The following is a 24,404-nucleotide window of genomic DNA, read 5'->3' as shown; positions in this document are numbered from 1 at the left end:
ATGGCTGCCACCTTCTGATATCTTAGTTGTGGCCTCCCTTCTGGTAGATTATATTTAATTTATGAGCATTTGATGTCATCCTGGTCATGTAGCAGTGGTAAAATGAAGCCTGCAACCACAGAGGCATAAACTCAGGGCTAGATGGGGCTGTTGCTCTTTGTAGGGATAGCTGTGTGCTGATATGCGTGTGTTTGTGCATGCAGGGGTCATTTTGTAGAAAAGGAGATTCCGGAGCTCATTAGCACAGCTCATTTGCATATGCCCACACACCCCTGATGTCACCGGAAGGTGGACTAAATTATATCAGCTCAGCATCTCCCTCAAAATGCTTCTTGCATTAGAATTGCCATAATAAAACCTTACTCCTATCATACTTTTTAAATTATTTCCCCCTATGTTACCACAGTGGCACAACGAAGATTTCCATCTGTCTGCTTGATAGGTTTTGGTTATTTTCCCTTTTTTTGGTGAGGAAAAATATTAGAAAGTTTGTCAAATCTTAAGAGTTCAGAAAAAATCATACAGGGGTTTGAACAATGGAGCCCAGAAGCAAGGTTGGGGGTTTTTTTGGAGGGGGGAGGTTAAGAAGGAAAGAACACAATAAAATTTAGGTTCCAGAGCCTAAACCTCCTGTGAACTCCTGCCCAATATGAGGCCTCTGTGTGTGTTGTATACAATTAAAAAAAAAAAAAACACAAAAAGGACACAATGCTTTGGATCCTTTCCCCCCTTATTCTTTTGGAGTATAAATCTAATACTGTCAGTCAGTCAAAAATTTATTGTGTATAGCCATTGGCCATTACAAAACAGAACACGAACAACAAAGTTCCCAATTAAAACCTTAAAAGTTCCCCAGAAAGTTCAACCTCAAGAAGTTACAGCATTTGATATTACTCTTGCTCTTGTCTTCTTAGCTGCAAGGCTCTATAGGACACCAGCATCATTGTCAGATGACAGAAATATAATGTTTTCAGTTTCTGAGTATACTTAATCCTAATACTGGATTCTCCTCATTTTCTGGTAGGCTGGTGCTGGTAACCTAGGTAACATGATAGCTTGGTGGCTTCCTAGATTCTGGTCCATCTAGCCTTCCCAAAAGGGACACCTGTGACACACCCTTCACCCCATCGCCCTTAGGGCTCACTTGCTGAATGCCAAGTGCCACCTTCAGGTGGGCCCCTGACTCTCCAACGGCCATGCGGGAAAGCTAACTCCACAGCCGAACGCAACCAGCAAGGCTTAAAGTGAAATCATGGGTGACTTCTCAGAGAATGCCTGAGGTGATTTACCTTCCTTTTATAAGGACACGGTGCTGTCAATGAAAGCATTACTGGAGCTCTCTTCTTTTCCAGCCCTCACAGCAGCTGATTTTGATACCTTAAATCACCCACCTCTGTCCAATGGGGGACAATAAAGTCAAACCAGCGAGAATGGATTTCATTTCAGAGCAAAGGTTGCCGCATAAAACTTTTGTTTGTTTTGCTGAATAAACTCATTCAGACACCAGGTATAAATCTCTCTTTATTAAGTATCAGAGAGTCCAAGAAGATGGATGCCTTAGTTTCGCTCAGATATCCAGGACTGGAGACTCGAGGGTTTATCACCGCTCCATTGTGGTTTCTGCGAATGTGCTGGGCGCGTTTTAAGAGCCGATGTATTCTTCAGAGGCTTTTGCCGGCTGTGGAAGATGGATCTTTACTGCTTGTGAAATGACAAAGGGGGCAGATGCAATGTCAAGTAAAATTCGCCTACTTTTTTTTAAAGACAACTTTTGAATGTGTGAGCCACTTTTGAAATGTTTCCTGTGGTGACTTCAATCATGGAAGTGATGGAACATTTCTACAGGAATTCCTAGGGTGCACTGATAGCCTAACATTATTCTCTCTCTCTCTCTCTCTCTCACACACACACACACACACACATCTATCTATCTATCTATCTATCTATCTATCTATCTATCTATCTATCTATCTATCTATCTATCTATCTATCTATCTATCTATCTATCTATCTATCTATCTATCTATCCATCCATCCATCCATCCATCCATCCATCCATCCATCCATCCATCCATCCATCCATCCATCCATCCATCCATCCATCCATCCATCCATCCATCCATCCATCCATCCATCTATCTATCTATCTATCTATCTATCTATCTATCTATCTATCTATCTATCTATCTATCTATCTATCTATCTATCTATCTATCTATCTATCTATCTATCTATCTATCTATCTATCTATCTATCTATCTATCTATCTGTTTCTTCGTCATCATCCGTCCCTCTCTCTCTCTCCCTTTGTATATCAAAACATTTATACCTGTCTTTCTTCATAGTTCAAGGCAGCTTACAACAATAAACATCCCTAGCTAAAACCAAAGATAAAATTGCAAACCCTAAATCTCTCCTCCTTTCCTCCCTCTAAAAGATGCCTGCCCTCAGGGGGTGGAACTCTAGCAGGAGTTCATTTGCATACTAAGCCACACACACCTGATGTAGCCAATCCTCCAAGAGCTTACAAGGCTCTTTTTGTAAGCTCTTGTAGGATTGGCTATATCACGGGGTGTGGCCTAATATGCAAAGGATTCTGCTAGAATTCCACCCGTGCCCCCCCTCAAAAGCCCAGGCAAACTGGCAGGCCCTTGCAGTACCTCCTGAAGATCTCCAAAGAGAGGAGTCCCTTCTACAGAGCTGGAACCATGACGGAAAAGGCCCTGGTTCTGGTTGGTGTCAGACGGCTGCCCGAAATGCTGGGATAGCCAGCAGATGGCAGCCTGATTACCGTAGTTGGTGCACAGGGACAAATATGGGAGGAGAGGGACCTTCAAACTTAGGGGCATTTTTACATTGTGCAGTAAAAGTGCTATTAAAACGCACTTAAATATAACCTTTTAGTCACCCCTCCCCACCACAGTAAAGAAATATTTCAGCAATTCCCCAAAGCTTCTTTCACTGCTGTGGTCCAAACAGTACTAGCCTCTGACCATTGTATATATGACTTTGGGAAGGCAGGAGGTGGGTAGGTTGTTTGCTGGTGATTATGGAAAGAGTGTCCCATAAAAACTTAGCAGAGATTATTAACCAGTAAAACAATTAACTAAGATACCAAGTCCAATTACCTAAACATTGATTTGGGTTTAATCACCTCCATTAATTTTCGCAGAAAGTGATTTTCAGAATCTGCAAATGGTTGTTTGTTTGCGGTTTTTTTGTCTCCCTTCTTCTAGATTGAGGAGGATACATGGCAGAAATACTACCTGGAAGGAGTCGCAAATGAAATGTATACAGAGTATCTTTCTAGTGCCTTTGTCGGTTTGTCCTTCCCTGCTGTTTGTGAGTAAGTAGTTGTGGGGGAATCGATGCCCAGGCCTTCTTTTGCATCCATGTCAAATAGCAAATGGAAGAGACCAGTTTCTGATTCCAAAATCCAGAACTCAGCTGTGTGTTGAGGGGGGGGGGTAATTAAATGCCAAATATATAGTATTAAATAACATATCCTCAAATGCAAATGCTTTCCGTGTAAATGTGCTTTGAATCAAAACATGAAGTTTATTTTAAAAAGAGCTAGGAATGATTTGGCAAGTAACAACACTCTGATCTAATTTGCAATGCTGCCTTTGGAATCATGAAGCTTGGAGTACAGAATTCTGCACTTGTTTTAGCATTATCTTTGAATGAATAAATTTAGCTCGTATTATGGTGAAGATGGGTTGAAAGTGTGTCGTGAGGAGCTGAGTAGGATTTCCAGCCGCCCCCTGTACTAACCCGTTGCCTCTTCCTGTGACAGAATAAATGTAATTTTTTAAAAGTGATGGGGATTTTTTTTAATATTCAGAATTATGCAGCTTGCAAAATTCAACTTTTCTTTCTATAGGAATGTTAAGGGTTTTTTTTTTTTTTTTAAATGTAGCCTGTGCACAGATGTGGAAGCTGCAGTAGGGTTTCCAGGTTCCTTCGGGCCACCAAGAAGGGGTAGGGGGTGGGGGTAAGATTGCCAGATCTGAGTTGGGAAAGCACCAGTTGTTTCCGACTCTGGGGTGATGTTGCTTTCACAACGTTTTCATGGCAGACTTTTTACAGGGTGGTTTGCCATTGCCTTCCCCCGTCATCTGCGCTTTCCCCCCCAGCAAGCTGGGTACTCATTTTACCGACCTCGGAAGGATGGAAGCAGAGGCGTCACTAGGGTGGGTTGCACCCTGGGGTGTAACTGATTCAAGTCACCCCCCCATTGGGCATCACCCCTTTTGGAGGGATGCGTCACCCCCTCCGCACACAACCCCGCCCACTTCACATGGCCCCTCTCTCACCCACCCTCTGGTCACATAACCAGCCCCCGTAATCCAAGATACCAGTTTTGCAGCATTTAAGTTTCCCCCAATCACCCACACGCTTTTAGCTGAGCCGGCGGCAGCGCGGCCCCAGTTTCAGAATCCCGGCCAGCCCACACACAGCAGCAGCGTTCTAGTCCCAGGGCCAGCCCCTTCCTGTTGGGGGGGTCATGTGTCAGTGCCTGGGGCCAATGAGAATGCTCTGGGGGAGGGCCGATGGCCCCCTTGGCCCCGCCCTAGTGACGCCGCTGGATGGAAGGCTGAGTCAACCTTGAGCCGGCTACCTGAAAACCCAGCTTCCACTGGGGATCAAACTCAGGTCGTGAGCCGAGTTTAGGACTGCAGTATTGCAGCTTTAACACTGTGCCGTGGGGCTCAGCCATTATGTCTCTGTTAAAGGGACAGGACTTTTCCCCCTCTAGGCTTTTTGGCACACCTCCCCCAGAAGACACAAGTATGATGTACTGATCTCACACAATCTTGGTTGACAAAGAAGAAAAAAAAAAGAGTCAGATAAGTTCTAAGATGAGGCAGTCAATTAATTTAATCTGTGGCATAATTTAATTTAATTTATCACATACCTTCAGATATGTGGACATATTTGGGATCCTGATGTTTTCACAGCCTTTGAAATTACTTGTATGTTTGCCCCATCATTCCAGCAGACATGAACATAGTTATGAGTTCACGTAATGCTGTATTAAATAAACAAATGTAGGGCGTGAGGAATTGTCAGGGTGATAAAATCCCACCCCACCCCCACTGGCTCTGCCTCCCCCCACCCCCACAACTACTGTTGGCCTCCCTCCTCTTCACTCCCTCCTTGTTGTTCCAATGACAACATCCATACCACATCTACAGTTTTAATGCTCAAACAGTCCATGGTTTCCGTCAGGGCTTTTTTTTGTAGCAGGGGCTCCTTTGTATATTAGGCCACACACCCCTGGTGTAGCTAATCTGCCAAGAGCTGATAGGGCTTTTCATACTGGACTTCCTGGATGGTCTCCCATCCAAGTACCAACCAGGGCCAATCCTGCTCAGCTTCTGATCTGAGATCTGACAAAATTGGGCTAGCCTGAAGAAGAAGAAGATATTGGATTTATACTTTGCTCTCCACTCTGAATCTCAGAGCAGCTTACAATCTCTTTTATTTTCTTCCCCCACAGCAGACCCCCCTGTGAGGTGGGTGGGGCTGAGCAAGCTCTCACAGAAGCTGCCCTTTCAAGGACAACTCTTGAGAGAGCTATGGCTGACCCAAGGCCATTCCAGCAACTGCAAGTGGTTTAAGGTTTATTGGATTTATATCCCACCCTCCCCGCCGAAGCAGGCTCAGGGCAGCTCACAACTGGTAAAATCAGACAATTCACTCATATCACTTACATCCAGACCTCAGATTCAGTGGGAGCTCACAGGAGTGCAGCTCCTGAACCTTTCTGAGAGTTCCACCTCCTCCTTCTGAGAGTCCCACCTCCTTGTCCATTGAATAGTAGGTGCAGCTGCATAACAATCCCTGGATGAGCTCAACCACCTATTTTTTTACAAAACGACCCCTGCTACCTGGCATTACAGTTTATGCCACACGTGACCCGGCCCGACAAAGTCTCATTTATGTTAGATCCGGCCCTCCTAACAAATGCGTTCGACATGCCTGGAGTTGAAGCTTCAGAGGCTGTTTTTATGATTCATTTAATTCAGGGGTCCCTAGCATGGTGCCCCCTGTGGGAACTCTGGTGCCTTCCAGCACCCCTTCCTGGCACTCACCAGGTGTCTTTAGAAAGTAGGTGGGGACAAGTGCAGCACTTGCCCAGCAGGGCTTCCGAGTAGCCACTGGAGAACTATCTGATTGGCCAGGCAGATTAAAATGGCATAGTTTCAGTGGCACCTGCCGCCAGAGCATTAGTTTTATCCTCTGTGACTCCTCTTTCCCAGTGTCTTTTTAAAATTACCCCCTTCTCCCCTGCACTTGGGCTTCCTCTGTATGTAAGCCTCTGCCTCCCACGGTAGCCATTTTGTGGCTGGTTCCGTCTCCTGTGGCAGCCATTTTGTGGCTGCGCTCACCAGCCCGCATTAGAATTCCAGTGGTGCCCACAGGTTCAGAAAGGTTGCAGGCCCTTGACTTCATTGTACCCTGCTTTCTTCTCACTGGGCAGCCTATGCCAGTCTCCTGCCCTCCATTTTAACCTCCCCTTGAGGCAGGATATGCCGAATGTGTGTGACTGCCCCAGGGTCACTCAGCAAGCTTCCATTGGAGAGTGGGGATTCAAACCTGGTCCTCCCACATTCTAGTTGAGCGCTCTAGCCATGCCACCACAGTGGGTTTGACTCCAGCTCTGCCTCTGAACGGAACTAACGTGCTCACCATCGTGTGAGTTTGTAGCGGTTGATCAAGGTTTGCACTCGACTTACGTTAATAACCAGGGCTTTTTTTTGTAGCAGGAACTCCTTTGCATGTTAGGCCACACACCCCTGATGTAGCCAATCCTCCAGGAGCTTACAGTAGGCCCTGTACCAACAGCCCTGTAAGCTCCTGGAGGATTGGCTACCTCAGGGGTGTGTGGCCTAATATGCAAAGGAGTTCCTGCTACAAAAAAAGCCCTGTTAATAACAGACCCCGTTAGCCTCCCTTATGCCTTTGCTCTATGAATCTTGGCAGAAAACAGCACCTGCTCAAGCACAAGATCTCAAATGCTTCTTGCATCGTTTTGCATTATTGCTAATTGTGCCCCATTGGGCAGGATCGATGTGAAGGCAACCCCTGGGAGCTGGGCCTCCAAGCCTTTCCCTTTGTCGGAACAGCTGTGTTTCCATCTGGCCCTCGGAAACACGTTCTGACTCCGCAGCTCTCTTTCTTCCTATGGCGCATGCCAGTGTAGTAAAGGTGCTTCAATCCATAAAGCAGGGGCCTTTGATGAGTTTCAGGACCCGCCCGCAACATTGGCATTCTCTTGAAGCATTTGATTATCTGGAGGCTTAATTATCTACTTTCGGGCTGAAATTAAGTAGAGGCCGTAAGTCAAGTCTAACCCACTTGTTAATGATAATGTCACTCCGCAGTTCAGATTAATTAAAGCTCAGCAGCAATTAGGACGTGATAGTTGCACATTATCTTGCTCGACGCATGAATATTCCTCTCACTTTGTTTGCGTGATAAGAAAAGATACCAAAATGAGGTTTTTTTCTGTTTTGTTCCTGCAAAGGAAAGCGAATCAGTCACCATATAATCAGGTCCGGTAGAAAGGCAATAAATTGCCTATAATCGGCTCTCTTTAAAAATATATCTCCTTGGAGCAGTTTAAATGGCAAACCATCTGTGCATGCTTTGGAACCCTTTGAAGTGGCTGCTTCTGTTCAGTATTGGTCGATAGTGTTTTTTTAAAAAAGATTATTTGAAACTACCAAGAAAAATCCAAAACAACTATTTGGGAAATGGTGTCCCTTCTTGGGTGAAAAATCTGAGGAAATTCAAGGGAACCTCAAATAGTTTAGGTGTGTTTACTGAAACCTCAGGATGGGGACAGAATTCTCATCAATTCCATTTGCCTTTTTTGCTTTTGGTGGAGCTGAACCTGACAACCTCCCCCCCCCCCCATCCCGGAGACTGACACCTGAGTAAAAGGTGGTAGCTGGCATTTTAAGTCTCTATATTGACCACATTTTATATTGCCTGTCCTTTTTGGAGCTCAGGGCAGCATGCATCCTTTTCAGTCCTCGCCCCAACTTGGTGGAACGCTCTGCCTGAAGACACTAGGCCCGATGGGATCTTCCACAATTCCGCACGGCCTGCAAAGCAGAGATGTTCTGCCAGGCCTTTGCTTGAGGACAGTGATAGTTGTTGGGCTGGCACCCCACCTTCTCTCCCCCACCCCCAAGGGAGATTCTCTGCTCCTGATACCTAGGAGGCTGAATTGTTGCACACTACAAAGGATGCTATTGGGTAGTGAACTGTTATTAATTAATTGGATTGGTTGATTTTATATGTATTTTATGCTGATGTACATCTCCTAGAGCCTGGCATCGGCCAGGATAAGGCGATTCACAATATTATTATTATTACTAGCCAGTTTGGTGTAGTGGTTAAGTGCACAGACACTTATCTGGAAGAACCGGGTTTGATTCCCCACTCCTCCACTTGCACCTGCTGGAATGGCCTTGGGTCAGCCATAGCTCTCTTATCTGGGAGAACCGGGTTTGATTCCCCACGCCTCCACTTGCAGCTGCTGGAATGGCCTTGGGTCAGCCAGAGCTCTCTTATCTGGGAGAACCGGGTTGGAATCCCCACTCCTCCACTTGCACCTGCTGGAATGGCCTTGGGTCAGCCATAGCTCTCTTATCTGGGAGAACCGGGTTTGATTCCCCACTCCTCCACTTGCAGCTGCTGGAATGGCCTTGGGTCAGCCAGAGCTCTCTTATCTGGAAGAACCGGGTTTGATTCCCCACTCCTCCACTTGCACCTGCTGGAATGGCCTTGGGTCAGCCAGAGCTCTCTTATCTGGGAGAACCGGGTTTGATTCCCCACGCCTCCACTTGCAGCTGCTGGAATGGCCTTGGGTCAGCCAGAGCTCTCTTATCTGGGAGAACCGGGTTGGAATCCCCACTCCTCCACTTGCACCTGCTGGAATGGCCTTGGGTCAGCCATAGCTCTCTTATCTGGGAGAACCGGGTTTGATTCCCCACTCCTCCACTTGCAGCTGCTGGAATGGCCTTGGGTCAGCCAGAGCTCTCTTATCTGGAAGAACCGGGTTTGATTCCCCACTCCTCCCCTTGCAGCTGCTGGAATGGCCTTGGGTCAGCCAGAGCTCTCTTATCTGGGAGAACCGGGTTTGATTCCCCACTTCTTCACTTGCAGCTGCGGGAATGGCCTTTGGTCAGCCAGAGCTGTCTTATCTGGGAGAACCGGGTTTGATTCCCCACTCCTCCACTTGCAGCTGCTGGAATGGCCTTGGGTCAGCCAGAGCTCTCTTATCTGGGAGAACCGGGTTGGAATCCCCACTCCTCCACTTGCACCTGCTGGAATAGCCTGGGTTCAGCCATAGCTCTCTTATCTGAGAGAACCGAGTTTGATTTCCCACTCCTCCACTTGCACCTGCTGGAATAGCCTCATTCAGCCAGAGCTTTCATAGCTGTTGTCCTTGAAAGGACAGCTGATGTAAGAGCTCTTTCAGCCCCACCCACCTCACAGGGTGTCTGTTGCGGGGGGAGGTAAAGGAGATTGTGACTGCTCTGAGACTCTGAGATTCAGTGTGGGATATAAATCCAATATCATCATCAAATATAATAATAATAATAATAATAATAATAATAATAATAATAATAATAATAATAATAATAATAATAATAATAATAATAATAATAATAATAATAATATAATTTTATTCCCCCAAACACCCTCATGAAGTCAGGTTGACAGAGAGTGTGGTCAGCAGAGGGGGGAATTGGGCCCCAGCCTCTGAGGTCCTAACCTTACCTTCTGATCACTACACCTCACTGGCTCCATTATAGAACTAAGAACAGGGTTTTGTCTAACAACCCTGTGAAAAAAGATCATTTCAGAAGGCGACCGGGTTGGCCTCCAGTAGAACAGCGAGATTCAATTCTGGGACCAACCAGCAAAGACTAACCAGATTTTCGGGGTATGAGCTTTCGAGCGTCAGAGCTCTGATGAAGGGAGCTTTGACCCTTGAACACTCATACCTTGAAAATCTTTGAGTTCAGTGGCACTTTTAAGTCCAGAAAAGTTTAATTCTGGATCTGAGCATGCATATGGAATCTTAAAGTTGGTCTTAAAGGTGCCACTGGACTCAGATTTTGTTCTGTTGCTTCAGACCAACACGGCAACCCACCTGAACCTGACAACCTTGTTGGTCTCTAAGGGTGCTGCTACCAAGAGTGGAATTCTAGTAGGAGCTCCTTTGCCTATTAGGCCACCCCCCCCCCCGATGTAGCCAATCTTCCCAGAGCTTACAAGACTCTTTTTTGTAAGTTCTTGGAGGACTGGCTCCACCAGGAGTGTGTGGCCTAATATGCAAAGGAGCTCCTGCTAGAATGCCACCCCTAGCTATGATAAATGTACACATTGTGAAGAGAAAATCACAAATAATGCCCTTCATTTTAGGTCCCCCTTGGGAAGCAACACAGGGTATAAATAAAGGAATGAAAGTGGCTGCTCTAATTCATTTTTTGTGGAACTTTTCCTGCGAAGTCCAGTTTGGGATTTCAGGCCTCCCGCTATATGGTAAAACCATGGAGTTTTTTGTTTTTTTTGCAAAATGCTAGAGCACCCCCTATGTTAAATCCAGAAGTGACATCAGCATGGTTGGCATGATGCCGGTGTGCCACGCCCTGTCCCCCAACTCATTCTGAGGTTTGGCACTGCAGCTGATGTCCAATTAATGAGCGTCTCAGGGAGCCAGCTGGTTGAGGAGACTTCTGCCCTTTTTCCTGCCTCTGAGGAAATTAAAGGGAACCTCTTATGTGCCACTGCAATGGCATTTATTGCTCTATTCTCTCAGTCTTTGACCATTACATTCTTCCACCCACTGTACATTCACCGGCTGCATGTAGAGTGGTACCTCTCCTTCTTTCCTCCATTAATTTTCCAAAAATTACTTACGTCAAGGCAGATTTACATCTGCCCGTTCCATAGTGACAGCAGATGATAGAATGCAAAGATGATGGATACATCCCTAGTTTCTTGTCTGGATGCTTTAGCGAAGTGACAATATAGAAGGTTTCCTCTCTAATTTATGCAAGTGAGGATCTCAGCCTCTCAAAAATCCTGATTTAATTAGGAGAAGGATTTATTTCCCTCTGGGCAGGCAGACTGGCACAGTTGGCCCCAGCTCTTTTGGAGCCTTTGTTCAGGAACATCTGTGTTCAGACGGCTCCTGTTAATAAATGATGTTGGTAGTTAAAAATGAGGGAAAGAGATTAAAACTCCCTATAATGTCATTTTCACTTTTTTGTGGATCTCAACATGGTACTTAACATGGGTGGGGGGGGGGGGGGAAGAGAAATCCAGCTGTTTTAAAGTCATTTTGTTGCTAGCACAAAGCCTTTTCCTCACACCCTGATTATACCGCAAACATACATATCAATTTAAAATAATCAACTTTTCCTTAGTAGACATATAGATTGATTTTAAATCATGAACTTTTCCTTTCTCTGGGAAAAGAACCTTACTGTTGAACGATTATACGACTGTTGCCCTCAAAGCCAGAAGAGCGTTAGAAGAGTCCTGCTGGATCAGATGAGTGGTCCATCCAGGACCAGATTAACAATTAGGCCAAGTAGGCACTGGCCTATGGGCCCCCACGCCTTTAGGGGCACCAGACCGCCCCCCCCCCCCGGTTTTCACCCTACTTGCAGCCCTCCCAGCCTGCACACAAAGCCAGCAACTGAGCCGCTCTTTGCTCGACTTGCCTGGTGCAGCTGTTGACGTTGTTGCCAAGTTTGCCTCTCTCTGCCTCTCCCCCAAAGCTTAGTAGAAGGGGATTTTAGGAAGGTGCCTGCAGGCTGCAGTAGGGGCAATGGGTGGTGGGGTGGGGACTCAAACTCTGAGATAATTTGCAAGCCCCCCCCCCCCCAAGACTTTGACTGCCTAGGGGCCTCCACAGGGTTTAATTCAGCACTGGGTCCATCTAATTCAGCATCCTGTCTCACACACTGGTCAACCAGTTCCTCTGGAGGTCCAGCAACAGGACATAGAGGCTGAGTACTTTCCCTGATGTTGCCTAAGCCCAAGGATTTAAATACAGAGAGCCAGGGGGAGTATATTGGACTAAGTTCAAATCCTTATTCAGCCATGAAGGTTATTAGGTGATCTTGGGCCAGTAGTCATCATGGTTAGGAAGATAAAATCAGGGAAAGGAGAAAGAATCTTAACTCCTTGGAGAATGTGCAGAACTGGGCACACAAAGCATGGGATGGACAAAGAAGAAAGTCACTTGGAGACAGTTGTCTCAGGGTCTTCGTTAAGATCTCCCAACTTCCCTTCCATGAACTTCCACTTTTTTTTTTCTACTGTAGTAATCACTTCACTGTCCTGACCTGGAAGGCCCAGGCTAGCCTGGTCTTGTCATATCACAGAAGCTAATCAGGGTCCGGTTAGTATTTGGATGAGTCCAGGGCAAGCCACCTCTGAACATCTTTTGCCTTGAAAAGCATTTGAGGGGGTCACCATAAGTCATCTGTAACTTGACAGAGCACCACCGCAGAGTGACTAGCCAGATATTGTCAGAGCTCAGAAGCTTAGCAGAGTCAGTACTCGGATGGGGGAGCCAGTTTGGTGTAGTGGTTAGGTGTGTGGACTCTTATCTGGGAAAACCAGGTTTGATTCCCCCCTCCTTCACTTGCAGCTGCTGGAATGGCCTTGGGTCAGCCATAGCTCTCGCAAAGTTGTCCTTGAAAGGGCAGCTTCAGGGAGAACTCTCTCGGCCCCATCCACCTCACAGGGTGTCTGTTGTGGGGGAAGGAGATAAAGGAGATTGTAAGTCACTCTGAGGCTCTGATTCAGAGAGAAGGGCGGGGTATAAATCTGTAGTCTTCTTCTTCTAAGACTGTGACTGCTATACAGAGGCAAGACAACGGCAAACCAAATTTGTTCATTTCTTGCCTTGAAGACCCTGTGGGGTCACTGTCAGTTGGCTGCAATTTAATCAAACTTCCCATCACGGCCAAATTCTTCATTAAACAAGATTTGTCCAGGAAGGTGGTAGAACACTGCATTGTCAAAATCTTTCTTAAATTATCATAGGGCCATCTTAGCTTGCCTGGAGATTTTGGAGACAGAGACTACAGAATCATAGAGTTGGAAGGGACCTCCAGGGTCATCTTGTCCAACCCCCTGCACAATGCAGGAAACTCACAAATACCTCCTCCAAAATTCACAGGATCTTCATTGCTGCCAGATGGCCATCTAGCCTCTGTTTAAAAACCTCCAAGGAAGGAGAGCCCACCACCTCCCAAGGAAGCCTGTTCCACTGAGGAACCGCTCTAACGGTCAGGAAGTTCTTCCTAATGTTGAGCCGGAAACACTTTTGTTTTAATTTCAACCCATTGGTCCTACCTTCCGGGGCCATAGAAAACAATTCTACACCATCCTCTATATGACAGCCCTTCAAGTACTTGAAGATGGTGATCATATCCCCTCTCAACCGCCTCCTCTCCTGGCTAAAGATAGGGTTCAGGGAGGGGGAGGGACCTCAGCAGGGAGGTATAATGCCATAGAGCCCGCCCTCCAAAGCAGCCATTTTCTCTGAAGTGATCTTGGTTAGCTGGAGATCAGTTGTAATTCTGGGAGATCACCAAACCCCACCTGGAAGAGATCAAAGCTATCCCCAAGTGGTCTTTATGTGCCTATGTCCAGTAAATACAATTTCTTCATCCTTGGGCACAGTCTGCATTCAGGAATCTTTACAGACTGGGAAAACAGATTGATTTTGTATTATTATTATTTGTAAAGGTTCTAATGTTATATACTTAGAAGGTGATTAATATTATAAGTATAATAATAATATTATAATTAGCTTCTTGAGCATGCAGTTTTTAAAGGGACAGTGAGGAAAATATGTTGCTGGTACCATGAAGGTCTTCAGGGCTTTTTTGTAGCAGGAACTCCTATTAGGCCACACACCCCTGATATAAATGCTCCTGGAGGTTACAATAGGCCCTGTATGCTCTTGGAGGATTGGTTACATTAAGTGTGTGGCCTAATATGCAAAAGAGTTATTGCTACAAAAAAAGCCCTAAAAGTCTTTATCCTAAAAGTTGTTCTCCTTATCTTATTTGGTGCTCCAGACCCTGGAATGATGTCTCCTCCAGTTTCTTCGGAAGCTGGTAAATGCCCCATGTTGTTTTTTGGGCATTAATGTCGAAACAGAATTTGACCAAAAATCATTAGAAGCCAGGGCCAGGCTTTCTGCAGTCGATCTAAGGCTCAAGCCGATTTTCAGCAAGAGGAAACTCCATTCCATTAGATCCTCTTGGATGAAACTTCTTGATGGAAAGCTGCTGGCTTTTGGCGTAATGCTTGATCTGATGAGATTCGTGCCTTAACTGAAAAGTGTATCCTGAACCTTGATTATCAATTTCTGCATGCAAAGCACAGGTCCATGTCTACTCCTCTCAATATTTTGATATTCTCCCCTCAAAAGTTTCCTGTCGCGGGAGGCTTCCGGGGTTGGAAAATGCCAAGCTGAATTGCTTCTCAGAAGGGGAGCAGGCTGGGGCTTCTGTTCATTGTAATGGAGGGCAATTTGATGCCTACTGCCTACTTTTCTCAGTCAGAGATCAGTCCAAGATATGCACAGGAAACTCGGAGGAGATTTACCTTGGCTAAAAGAGAGTCCCGGGGGCGGGGCTCCTTTGAGGGGTCTCCGGAGACGAGTTGCATATTCATCATCTGCAGAAGTTTCCAGAGTCATTTGTTTGACATAAGCTCGACAGGATCCTAACCTTTTTGAGACTGCTAAACATCTAAAGCTATACAAGACCGGAGTTGGATCTGGATAACTGCAAAAAAAAGGTACTGATGACTATTCTCATTCCAGACTATTTAAAGTTAAACAAAATAAAATCAGAAGGTGGGAAATAGAGATTCAGAAAGCTTGGAAGAAGAAGGGGTGAAATTTGAACTTTGTAAATTTAAAGGACAGTGCTAAAAAGTGGAAAGAAATGTATTGTTTTGTCTACTTGTGGTTTTGGTGAAAAAGCCCCATCATCACAGATTTGCAGCTCTCACAGTCAACAGAGAAAATACGTCAAACATCGCGAGATCTTTTTACCAGAGAAAACGGGATTTGGTGGCAAGAAAAGCAGGAAGTGTCGGATGGAAGAGGGAAATCATTGAAGCAGCTAGCCTACTCTAGGACTATAAGATCATGAAGGTTTTATGAAGATCATAGAAAAACATTGGCGGCCATGCTAGGTCAAAATTTAAACAAAATTTTTAAAGTGTTCGGGACATTAAAAATTGGTGAAACTAACAGAGGTGACAATTATAAGGTAAATACTATTGGACATTATCGCTGATAATTATTTTAGAAGCCTTTTGAAGGAAATTTTTTTTAAAGGGAAGCAAAAAGTCACGACCGCCATTTTGGAAGAAATAAAAACTTTAAAAATTAATATCTGAGCCCAGGAGGCTCTGAGGACGGCAAAATTAGGCTTATTGAAAAGGGCAAGCCTTACTCTATCAAACCCGATAGTTTAAATTTAATTTGGAGAGGTCAAAATTTTCGCTGTTTTTTTAAATGTCAGAACATAAGTTAACCCGTGCAAGGACTGCCTCAATGGAGAAAATGCAAGAGCAATTAGAAGCAATGGAAGCCAGGTTGATGAAAGGGGTGAGAGACATGATAACTGCTTCTAAAAAAGAAATTAGAAAAGACATGGAAGAGCTAAGAAAGATATAGAAGATCTCAGAAATGAGACTGTGGTAACATCAAAGAAAGTGCAAGAGGTGGAAGAGAGAGTGAAAGTACATGATCCCACCTTGCTAAACATGCAAGAAAAGGTGGCAATTCATGACTGCAAATTGCTGGAAACCCAGATATGTCTGAGAGGAGTACCTGAGGATGAAGAGACTGATTTGAAAGGATATATAAAAAGAATAATTGCAGAATTTTTGGAGGAAGATCCTGAAGGAACTAGAAGCATGTATGACTATATGTATAGAGTAAACTCACTATATGCCAAGAAAAATAATCTACCAAGAATGTGGTTATAAGATATATGACAAAAGAAATGGTAGGAAAAATCTTGAATAAAAATTTTGAAAAGACATTGATAGTGGGAGGCAGCAGAATAAGAATCATGAAAGAATTGCCAAGACAAGTGATACATGACAGAAAAGCATACAAAAATTGACAGAAAAACTATGTGACAATGAAATGAGGTATAGATGGATAATACCTGAAGGTCTGAGCTTTGAGCTGCAAGGAAAAAGGATTACAATTACAAGCACACAGGAACTGCATAGGTTTTATGAAGAACATAAAGAATTTGCACCATGATGGATTACAAATTATTATCTTAGAATGTAAATGGACTAAATTCACCACAAAAAAGAAAGGCAACTTATCATTGAATTAAAAAGCAAAATTGTAATATAGTTTGTTTACAAGAAGTGCATATCAAACAAAAGGATTACAGATTTTTATGGAATAAACAACTGGGACTAGAATTTTATTCATTGTCTGAACAGAAGAAAAGGGGAGTGATTTTCTATATTAAACAAGAATTGGAGCCAAAATTAGTGTTTAAAGATAAAGAAGGAAGATTTGTAGCGGTAGAAATGATATTAAATGCAGAAAAACGTTGTTATTGGGACTGTATGCACCAAATGGTGCAAAGGATGCTTTTTAAAAAGACATTATACAACAATTTGATGAACTGACTTATGACCAAGTTTTGATAATGGGAGATTTTAACGGAACAATTAAGAACACCCTGGATAGGTCGGGGGGAAAAATAGTAAGGAAGGAAGGAAAATTGCCAAAGTCTTTTTTTTAATTGGTCAAACAAGAAAATTTGGAGGATATATGGAGGAAAATTAATCCTGAAGCGCGGGACTATACCTTTTTTTCAGCAAGACAAAACTTTTTCCAGAATTGACATGTTGTGGGGCACTAAAGACTTAGGCCTTATAACAAAGAAAATAGAGATTTTACCTAAAATTGGGGCTTACCATAACCCAATAATGTAGATTACAAAATTGTCTAAGAAGTTGAGAAGATGGAGATTGAATGAAGATTTACTACAGAATAAAGAAATAGTGACATCTCTAGAAAATGACACTAAAGCTTTCTTCCAAATAAACGATAAAGAGGATATAGAATTTCAGGCGGTCTTGGATGCTTATAAAGCAGTAATGAGAGGAATATTGATTGCATTGAATAACAAAGATAAGAGGGCAAAAGAAAAACAGATGTTGGTCATTCAAAATGAAATAAAGAAAAAAGAAGGGGAACTGAGAAAAAGGCCAGGGAAAAAGAAAATTATAAGGGAGATTACAATATTACAAACGCAAATGAGACATTTGTTAAATAAAGAACTGGAATGGAATCTGAAAAGATTGCAGCAGAAATCTTTCGAGGGAGCAAACAAACCCGGAAAATATTTGGCCTGGCAACTGAAGAAAAAGAGAGAAAGTAAAATTATTAATAAAATTGTGGTGGATGGAAGAGAGATGGTAGATCAAGAAGGAATAAAAAGAGAATTCTTTAAGTATTATGCCAAGTTATTTAAAGGCGTTAAAATAAGGAAAGAAAAGATGGATGAGTACTTACAAAAGATAAAAATAGCACCCTTAGCAGAAAATATGCGAAAAGTTTTGAACGATCCAATTGAAAAAGTAGAAATTGAAGCAGCAATTAATGCAATGGAAAATGGAAAAGCACCTTGGCCAGATGGCTATACAGCTAAATTTTTTAAAACCCTCAAAAGGACTTTACAAAAATAGGTTTATATAAGTAGACTGTGTGACGCTATGTGATGCTATTTTGGCTGGCTGGACATTACTCTGTTGGCCAGACATTACTCTGTTGATAAAACCAGTGGGAAGTACAAGATATAAGAACTCTCTAGTGAGCTGTGGTAGTGGGGTTTAGTCCACCTTGCTTGCTGTATCGAACGCGGGTTGTGTAAGAAGTTTATAAGTTAAGACAGTGAATTTTTAATTGCACTATTGCACTATTGAATACGATTAGTGCGTTTAGTATTGTGGAAGGTATTAATTGAAAAAAATAAGCGCTAAAAGAATTTATTTTGACCAGTGCTGATAAAGTGTGATTATAGATTGATAGGATGTCTCAACAAGGGAAATTTAAAGCCTCTCCAGGGCAACCTAAAACGGTTGGTGCGGCAATTGCACAAGAATCAATTAAAGAGCTACAGCAGAGTTTTGCCGAGGCACTCAATCAAGTACAAGTTTCACTGTCTCAACAGATACAAGCGCTGGGAGATAAATTTGATGGCTTAGACTATAAAGTTACGGATACCAAAAAAGACATAGCAGAAGTGGTTAAGATAACCAAATCAATAGAACATAAAATGAAGCAGACTGAAATTAAAATGGGAGATCTGGAACAGAAACAGAATGAATTAAATAATAAAATAGCCCAGATGGAGATGAGACAGGCTGAATATGTGCTCAGATTTTTAAATGTGCCTGAAGAAAAAAGTGAGTGTCTACTAGAAATGATGGCGGATGCATTAACAAATAGTGTAGGTACAGAGAAGGAAGAAGTGGGAAAGGAGATTGACAGTATTTATAGGGTCAACACACTATACGCCAAAAAGAATGATCTCCCGCGTGAAATACATGTGCGATTTGTCCGAAAAGTGATTAAAGAAAAGGTTTGGAAGGAACTTAGGGATCGCCAACTAATGATAAAAGGAGTTAAAATCAAAATTATGAAAGAAGTGCCTTGGGCAATAAGGATTCGAAGAAAAGAATATTTAAAATTAGCTGAATTTTTGCAGGAGAAAGGCATAATTTACAGATGGTTAATCCCTGAAGGACTATCCTTTACATACACCAACTCCAGATTTAGAATAGATTCCCTTTCGGAGATGGAAGAATTCATTAATAAATATACAAAGAATTTCCAGGGAAAGGGTTGGTCAAAAAATCATAGAGGACTACAAGAGGGAACCCCACAGAATGATTCTGATCAGTACTCAAAGGAGCGGGAAGAGGGAGAAGTGGGTCAAGAAGAAGAAGGCTTTTACAGAGAAACTAGGTTGCAGAAAAAGAAAAAATCTCAGTGGAGGGAGTGAAGATCAAAACTAAAAAATAAAATAAAAATAAAGTAAAGGTTAGAATCAACTGAACATAATGAAGATAATCTCAGTTAATACAAACGGTTTAAATCTGCCCCAAAAAAGGAAACGTGTTTTTCATCAACTTAAAAAACTTAGGGCAGATATTATCTGCCTACAGGAAACGCATATAAAAAAGAAGGATGAGCATCTACTATTGAATAAGGGCTTAGGGAAGGCTATTTGTACATCTGAGGAGGGTAAAAAAAAGAGAGGATTGGTAACTTATATTTCAGGGGACATACAAGCGGAATTAATTTTTGAAGGGAAGGATGCCCGTTTTCAGGGCATTGAGATTGTTAGTCATGGTGATAAATTTCTTTTAATAAACGTTTACGCACCCAATGAGTCACAAGGTACCTTCTATAGAGAATTATGTCATAAGGTGAGAAACTGTGAATATGAAAAGATAGCTATTATTGGAGATTTTAACGCTGTGAAAGATTCATATTTGGATAGAAGTGTTTTGAACAAGGATAGGGGGAAAACTAAAAGGAAAGGAAGTAGTGTCCTCCCTCAAAATTTTATTAATTTGGCCGAAGACTATGGTCTGACAGATATTTGGCGTATGTTAAATCCAAATAGGCGGGATTACACATACTTCTCAAATAGGCACAATTCCTGGTCAAGGATTGACATGATGTGGCTTTCAGCTGGTATGGTCAAAACATTACAAGAGGTAGAAATTCTTCCCTCAACGATTGCAGATCATTGTCCCCTAATGTGTGAAATGAGAAGTAAGGAGAGGAGATCTGGTTGGCGAATGCACCATAATTTAACTAATAATAAGAGGTTTGTGGAATTTATACAGGAAGAAATGACGTTTTTCTTTCAAGTAAACGCACAGGTTGAGGTGTCTCAAACGACGTTGTGGGAAACAAGTAAGGCTTACTTTAGAGGATTGGTTATTAATTTTCTGGCAAATAAGAGAAGGGAAGATGCAAGATTAAGAACCGAGCTGACTGATTTAATTAAAAATAAAGAATCTCAACTAAAGCAAAATCCCTTACAAAGGGTAATTAAAGAGGAAATTAAGAACCTAAAACATAAATTACATTTATTGATGCTGGAGGAAATGGAAAAGAAAATAGCATACTCTAAGCAACAATATTTTGACAACGCTAATAAGCCAGGAAAATGGTTAGCCCATAGAATAAGGATAGAAAGGGAAAAAAGAATAATTAAAGTGTTAAAAGATAAAGAAGGAAGACCTAAAGTAGGTTTGGAAGATATAAAGATGATTATAAAAGATTTTTATTCAGCTCTATATAAAAAGGCTGATATTCGTAGGGAAGAACAAGAAGCTTACTTGAACAAAAAGCCATTGATGGAAATACCGGAAGATAAAATAAAAATTTTAAATGAGCCAATTACTATGTTTGAATTAGAGGAAGCCTGGTCTAAGTTAAAGAAGAACAAAGCGGCAGGCCCGGATGGTATTCCGGCAGAATATTACATTACTTTTAAAGACCTGATAATTAATCAATTCAAAAGTTTAATACAGGAGGTTTGGTGTTCGGCAAAAATACCGGACTCTTGGAGACACAGTAATGTGACGCTCATACCGAAAGAGAAGGGACAACTGGACGACATTAAATACTATCGTCCAATATCTTTGTTGAATGTTGATTATAAACTCTATTCTTTAATTTTGGCTAACAGGCTTAAAAAGATTTTACACACCACAATTCACCCAGATCAAACGGGATTTTTGCCATCCAGATACTTACGCAATAATATTCGTATTCTTGCTAACATTATGGAATATTTGGATCTATGTAGGGATAAGCAGGCTGCTTTTATTTTTATTGACGCGGAAAAAGCGTTCGACAATCTTGACTGGAATTTTTTATTTGAAACCTTTAAGAAACTTAATTGTGGAGGAGATTTTTTTAGAAATATTCAAGCGATTTATGACAAACAATCAGCTAGGATTGTGGTGAATGGAGATCTAACAGATGAAATAGTTCTTGAGAAGGGTACGAGACAGGGTTGCCCGCTATCCCCTCTGCTATTTATTTTTTCTTTGGAAGTCCTGAGCAATTCGATTCGGATGAATGATAAAATTAAAGGCATTAAAGTTAAAGGAGAGGCGTACAAGATTTTGACGTACGCAGATGATATGGTTTTGATTTTGCAGGACCCTCTTGACTCAGCTGAGGAAGCTTTAACAGAATTAATTAAGTATGGTGAGGTTGCAGGCTTAAAAGTTAATAAACAGAAGTCAAAAATTTTAACAAAAAACATGCCCGGTTCAGCATCTTTGGAATTAGAAAAGAAGATGGGCTGTAAATTAGAACATAAAATAAAATACTTAGGTGTACGCCTTACAAATAGATGTAGTACCATCTACGACAATAATTTTATACCGTTATTAAAAGAAACGGAAATATCGCTTAAAAAGTGGAATAATTTAGGACTATCACTTATGGGGAGGGCAGCACTGATTAAGATGTGTATTTTACCAAAGATTTTATTTTTGTTGCAAACGTTGTGTTTCGCTGCTAAGAAGCCGTTTTTTGCTAAAATGAATAAACAGTTCAGATCTTTCATATGGCAGGGTAAGAAACCCAGAATCAGATGGAAAATTCTGTTGGATAACAAGCAAAACGGAGGTTTGGCCCTCCCAGACCTGGAAATATACCACCTAGCCTGCAAGACTTTATGGCTTAAAGATTGGGTTCTTTTAGAGAACAGGCGGATATTAGCAATAGAAGGCTTTGATCTCCAGGCCGGCTGGCACGCTAACCTTTGGTATGTGGGGAAGCCACAGACTTATTTTAAAAACCACTTGATTCGAAAGTCCCTTTTGGAAGGCTGGATTAAAATCAAAAATAAGATTTATAGGGGGAAGACCCCTAGATGGCTATCACCGGAAGAGGCAGTAGTTCAGCCTAGTTTATGGAAAGTCACAAAACCAATTAGATACACTGATCTCTTGGATGATATGGACAAATTAAAAAATAACGAGGAGCTGGCCAATCAGGGAATGAAAATTGACTGGTGGTTAATGATGCAGATTACTGCGAAATTTAACAGAGATAAAATTTTAGGATTTACTAGACCGAACTACGATTTCGATAAACTGCTAATATCAGGCTCATATAAATTAATTAAAAGGGTATACAATTATGTTTTACATATGGAGTTAGAAGATGAAGTAGTCAAGGCCACAATGATAAAGTGGGCGCAGAACCTGGAGAAAAATATCATGCTAGATCAATGGGACATTTTATGGAAAAATAATTACAAAATAATCAAACCGGTCAGTTATAGAGAGAATTTCTTTAAAATGTTTCATAGGTGGTACTTCACTCCGTCCCGGTTGAGTAAAATGAAGTCGGAAATGTCACCAAAATGTTGGAAATGTGAAGCAAAAATAGGTACTTTTTTCCACTGTTGGTGGACGTGTGAATTAGCAAAAAAGTATTGGGTTATGGTTTATAATTTACTAAAAGAGATCTTAAAGGTAAACATACAGCTAAAAGCCGAGATAATGCTTCTATCGCTAGTCAGGGATAATTTACCAAAAGAAGATGAATACATCACAGTTTACATTCTAACGGCCGCCAGAATTCTTTATGCCAAGGTCTGGAGACAAAAAATTATTCCTCAAAGGGATGAATTAATACAAAAAATTCTGAATATTGCGGAGATGGATATTCTCTCTAACATGATAAGAGGTTTACCGAAAAGAGAGGCAATTGACAAATGGAAAAAATTTCATGACTGGCTGGATTTATTAAAATAAATGAGGAAAGAGTGTGTAATAAGAGGATTGAAATGTTGAAATGGTTGTTAAGATAATGTAAGTTGAAATTATCTATGTCTGTATACCCCACAAGCAACTTCAATCTGTACAGCGTATTGAGATAAAGTACTTTATGTTCTAAATAAAATCTTAAAACCAAAAAAAAAAAAAAAAAAAAAGAGGAGTTAATCCTGAAACTTCAGAAATTGATGAATATGATAAGAACAAAAGGGAAAATACCAAATATGTGGAAGGAAGCTGTTATTTTGTTGATTCCAAAGGAAGATAGAGATGTTATGAACATAAAAAATTATAGACCAATTTCATTATTAAATAACTATAAAATATATACAAGAATCTTGGCAGAACGGTTTAAACAATATTTGATAAACTTTATAAAGGAAGATCAAGTGGGGTTTCTTCCCAAAAGGCAAATAAGAGACAATATCAGAATTGTTGTAAATATTGTAGAATACTATGAAAGACATCCAGAAAAGGAAGTAGCATTATTCTTTGCGAACGCAGAGAAAGCATTTGACAATTTAAATTGGGATTTTATGTTTGCAGTAATGGAGAAAATGGAGCTGGGAGAAAGTTTTATAAGAATGATAAAAGCAATATATACTGAACAACATGTAAGGCTATGTATAAATGCTGATCTTACAGAATACATGATAATTAGTAAAGGTACAAGACAAGGTTGTCCACTTTCCCCACTGTTGTTTATAATGACTCTTGAAATATTACTGATGCAAATCCAAGAAGATAAAGAAATAGAAGGATTAAAAGTAAAAGGATTTACTTACAAATACAGAGCATTTGTTTGGTGGGGCTTATCACTACCCTTCCAGGAAGCCCCACCAAACAATGGGCACATCCACAAACCAATTGCCCTTTCATCACACCCCCTCCAGCCTAGAAATAGCAGCTCTCCAGCAGCCCTGGCCCCACTCAATGCACAGCAGCCAAGAAGGTCTGAGCGCCTGCTCCGGCTGCAACGCCACTGAGGATGTTCTCCGCAGCTGAGAACGAAACGTCTGGAAGGAAAACCTTCTCCAGTAGAACACGGCACTTGATCCCGAAAGACTCTACAAACCCTAATATTTATTTATTTATTGTTTGTTTGTTTATATATATCCCTCCCATAAAACAATAGAACACTAAAACAATCAGATAAATGGCAATGGTGCTACTTCAGGTGGCTCATGTAATATTTTCTTTCTCACGCGCCCAGATCCTAGGCAGTTAGTACTAAAGCGTGAGGGATCCAGATGTGGTGGCAGCCCTCTCCCATTAGATGTCATATGCCACCCGAAACAGCTCAGTCTTGCAGGCCCTGCGGAACTGCGATAAATCCCACAGGGTCCTGATGTCTTCTGGGAGGGTGTTCCAAGGTATTGGGGCTGCAACTGAGAAGGCTCTTGCTCTGATGGAATTAAGCCTAGCCGCTTTTAGCCAAGGGACAGCCAGAAGATTTTGATGAAAAGGCAGCAGCA

General features: G+C 41.9%; 1 protein-coding gene across 10 annotated transcripts in view; it reads left to right on the top strand.

Annotated features, from left to right (window-relative positions):
• The window catches only part of KCNMA1 (potassium calcium-activated channel subfamily M alpha 1), an 866,219-nt gene that overhangs the window by 603,914 nt on the left and 237,901 nt on the right, over positions 1-24,404 (top strand). For all 10 annotated transcript variants that reach the window (XR_009555312.1, XM_060236723.1, XM_060236715.1 and 7 more), the window contains exon 15: positions 3,237-3,346. Coding sequence is in view for 9 of the 10 variants with exons in the window: in XM_060236723.1 (XP_060092706.1) it covers positions 3,237-3,346 (110 nt within the window). In the remaining variant the exon portion in view is untranslated. The remainder of the gene's footprint in view (positions 1-3,236; positions 3,347-24,404) is intronic.

The sequence above is a fragment of the Heteronotia binoei genome, chromosome 4, assembly GCF_032191835.1.
Source record: "Heteronotia binoei isolate CCM8104 ecotype False Entrance Well chromosome 4, APGP_CSIRO_Hbin_v1, whole genome shotgun sequence".
NCBI classification, from domain to species: Eukaryota; Metazoa; Chordata; class Lepidosauria; order Squamata; family Gekkonidae; genus Heteronotia; species Heteronotia binoei.
Note: the sequence above shows the minus strand (reverse complement) of the source record. Positions and strands in the feature narration are given on the sequence as shown.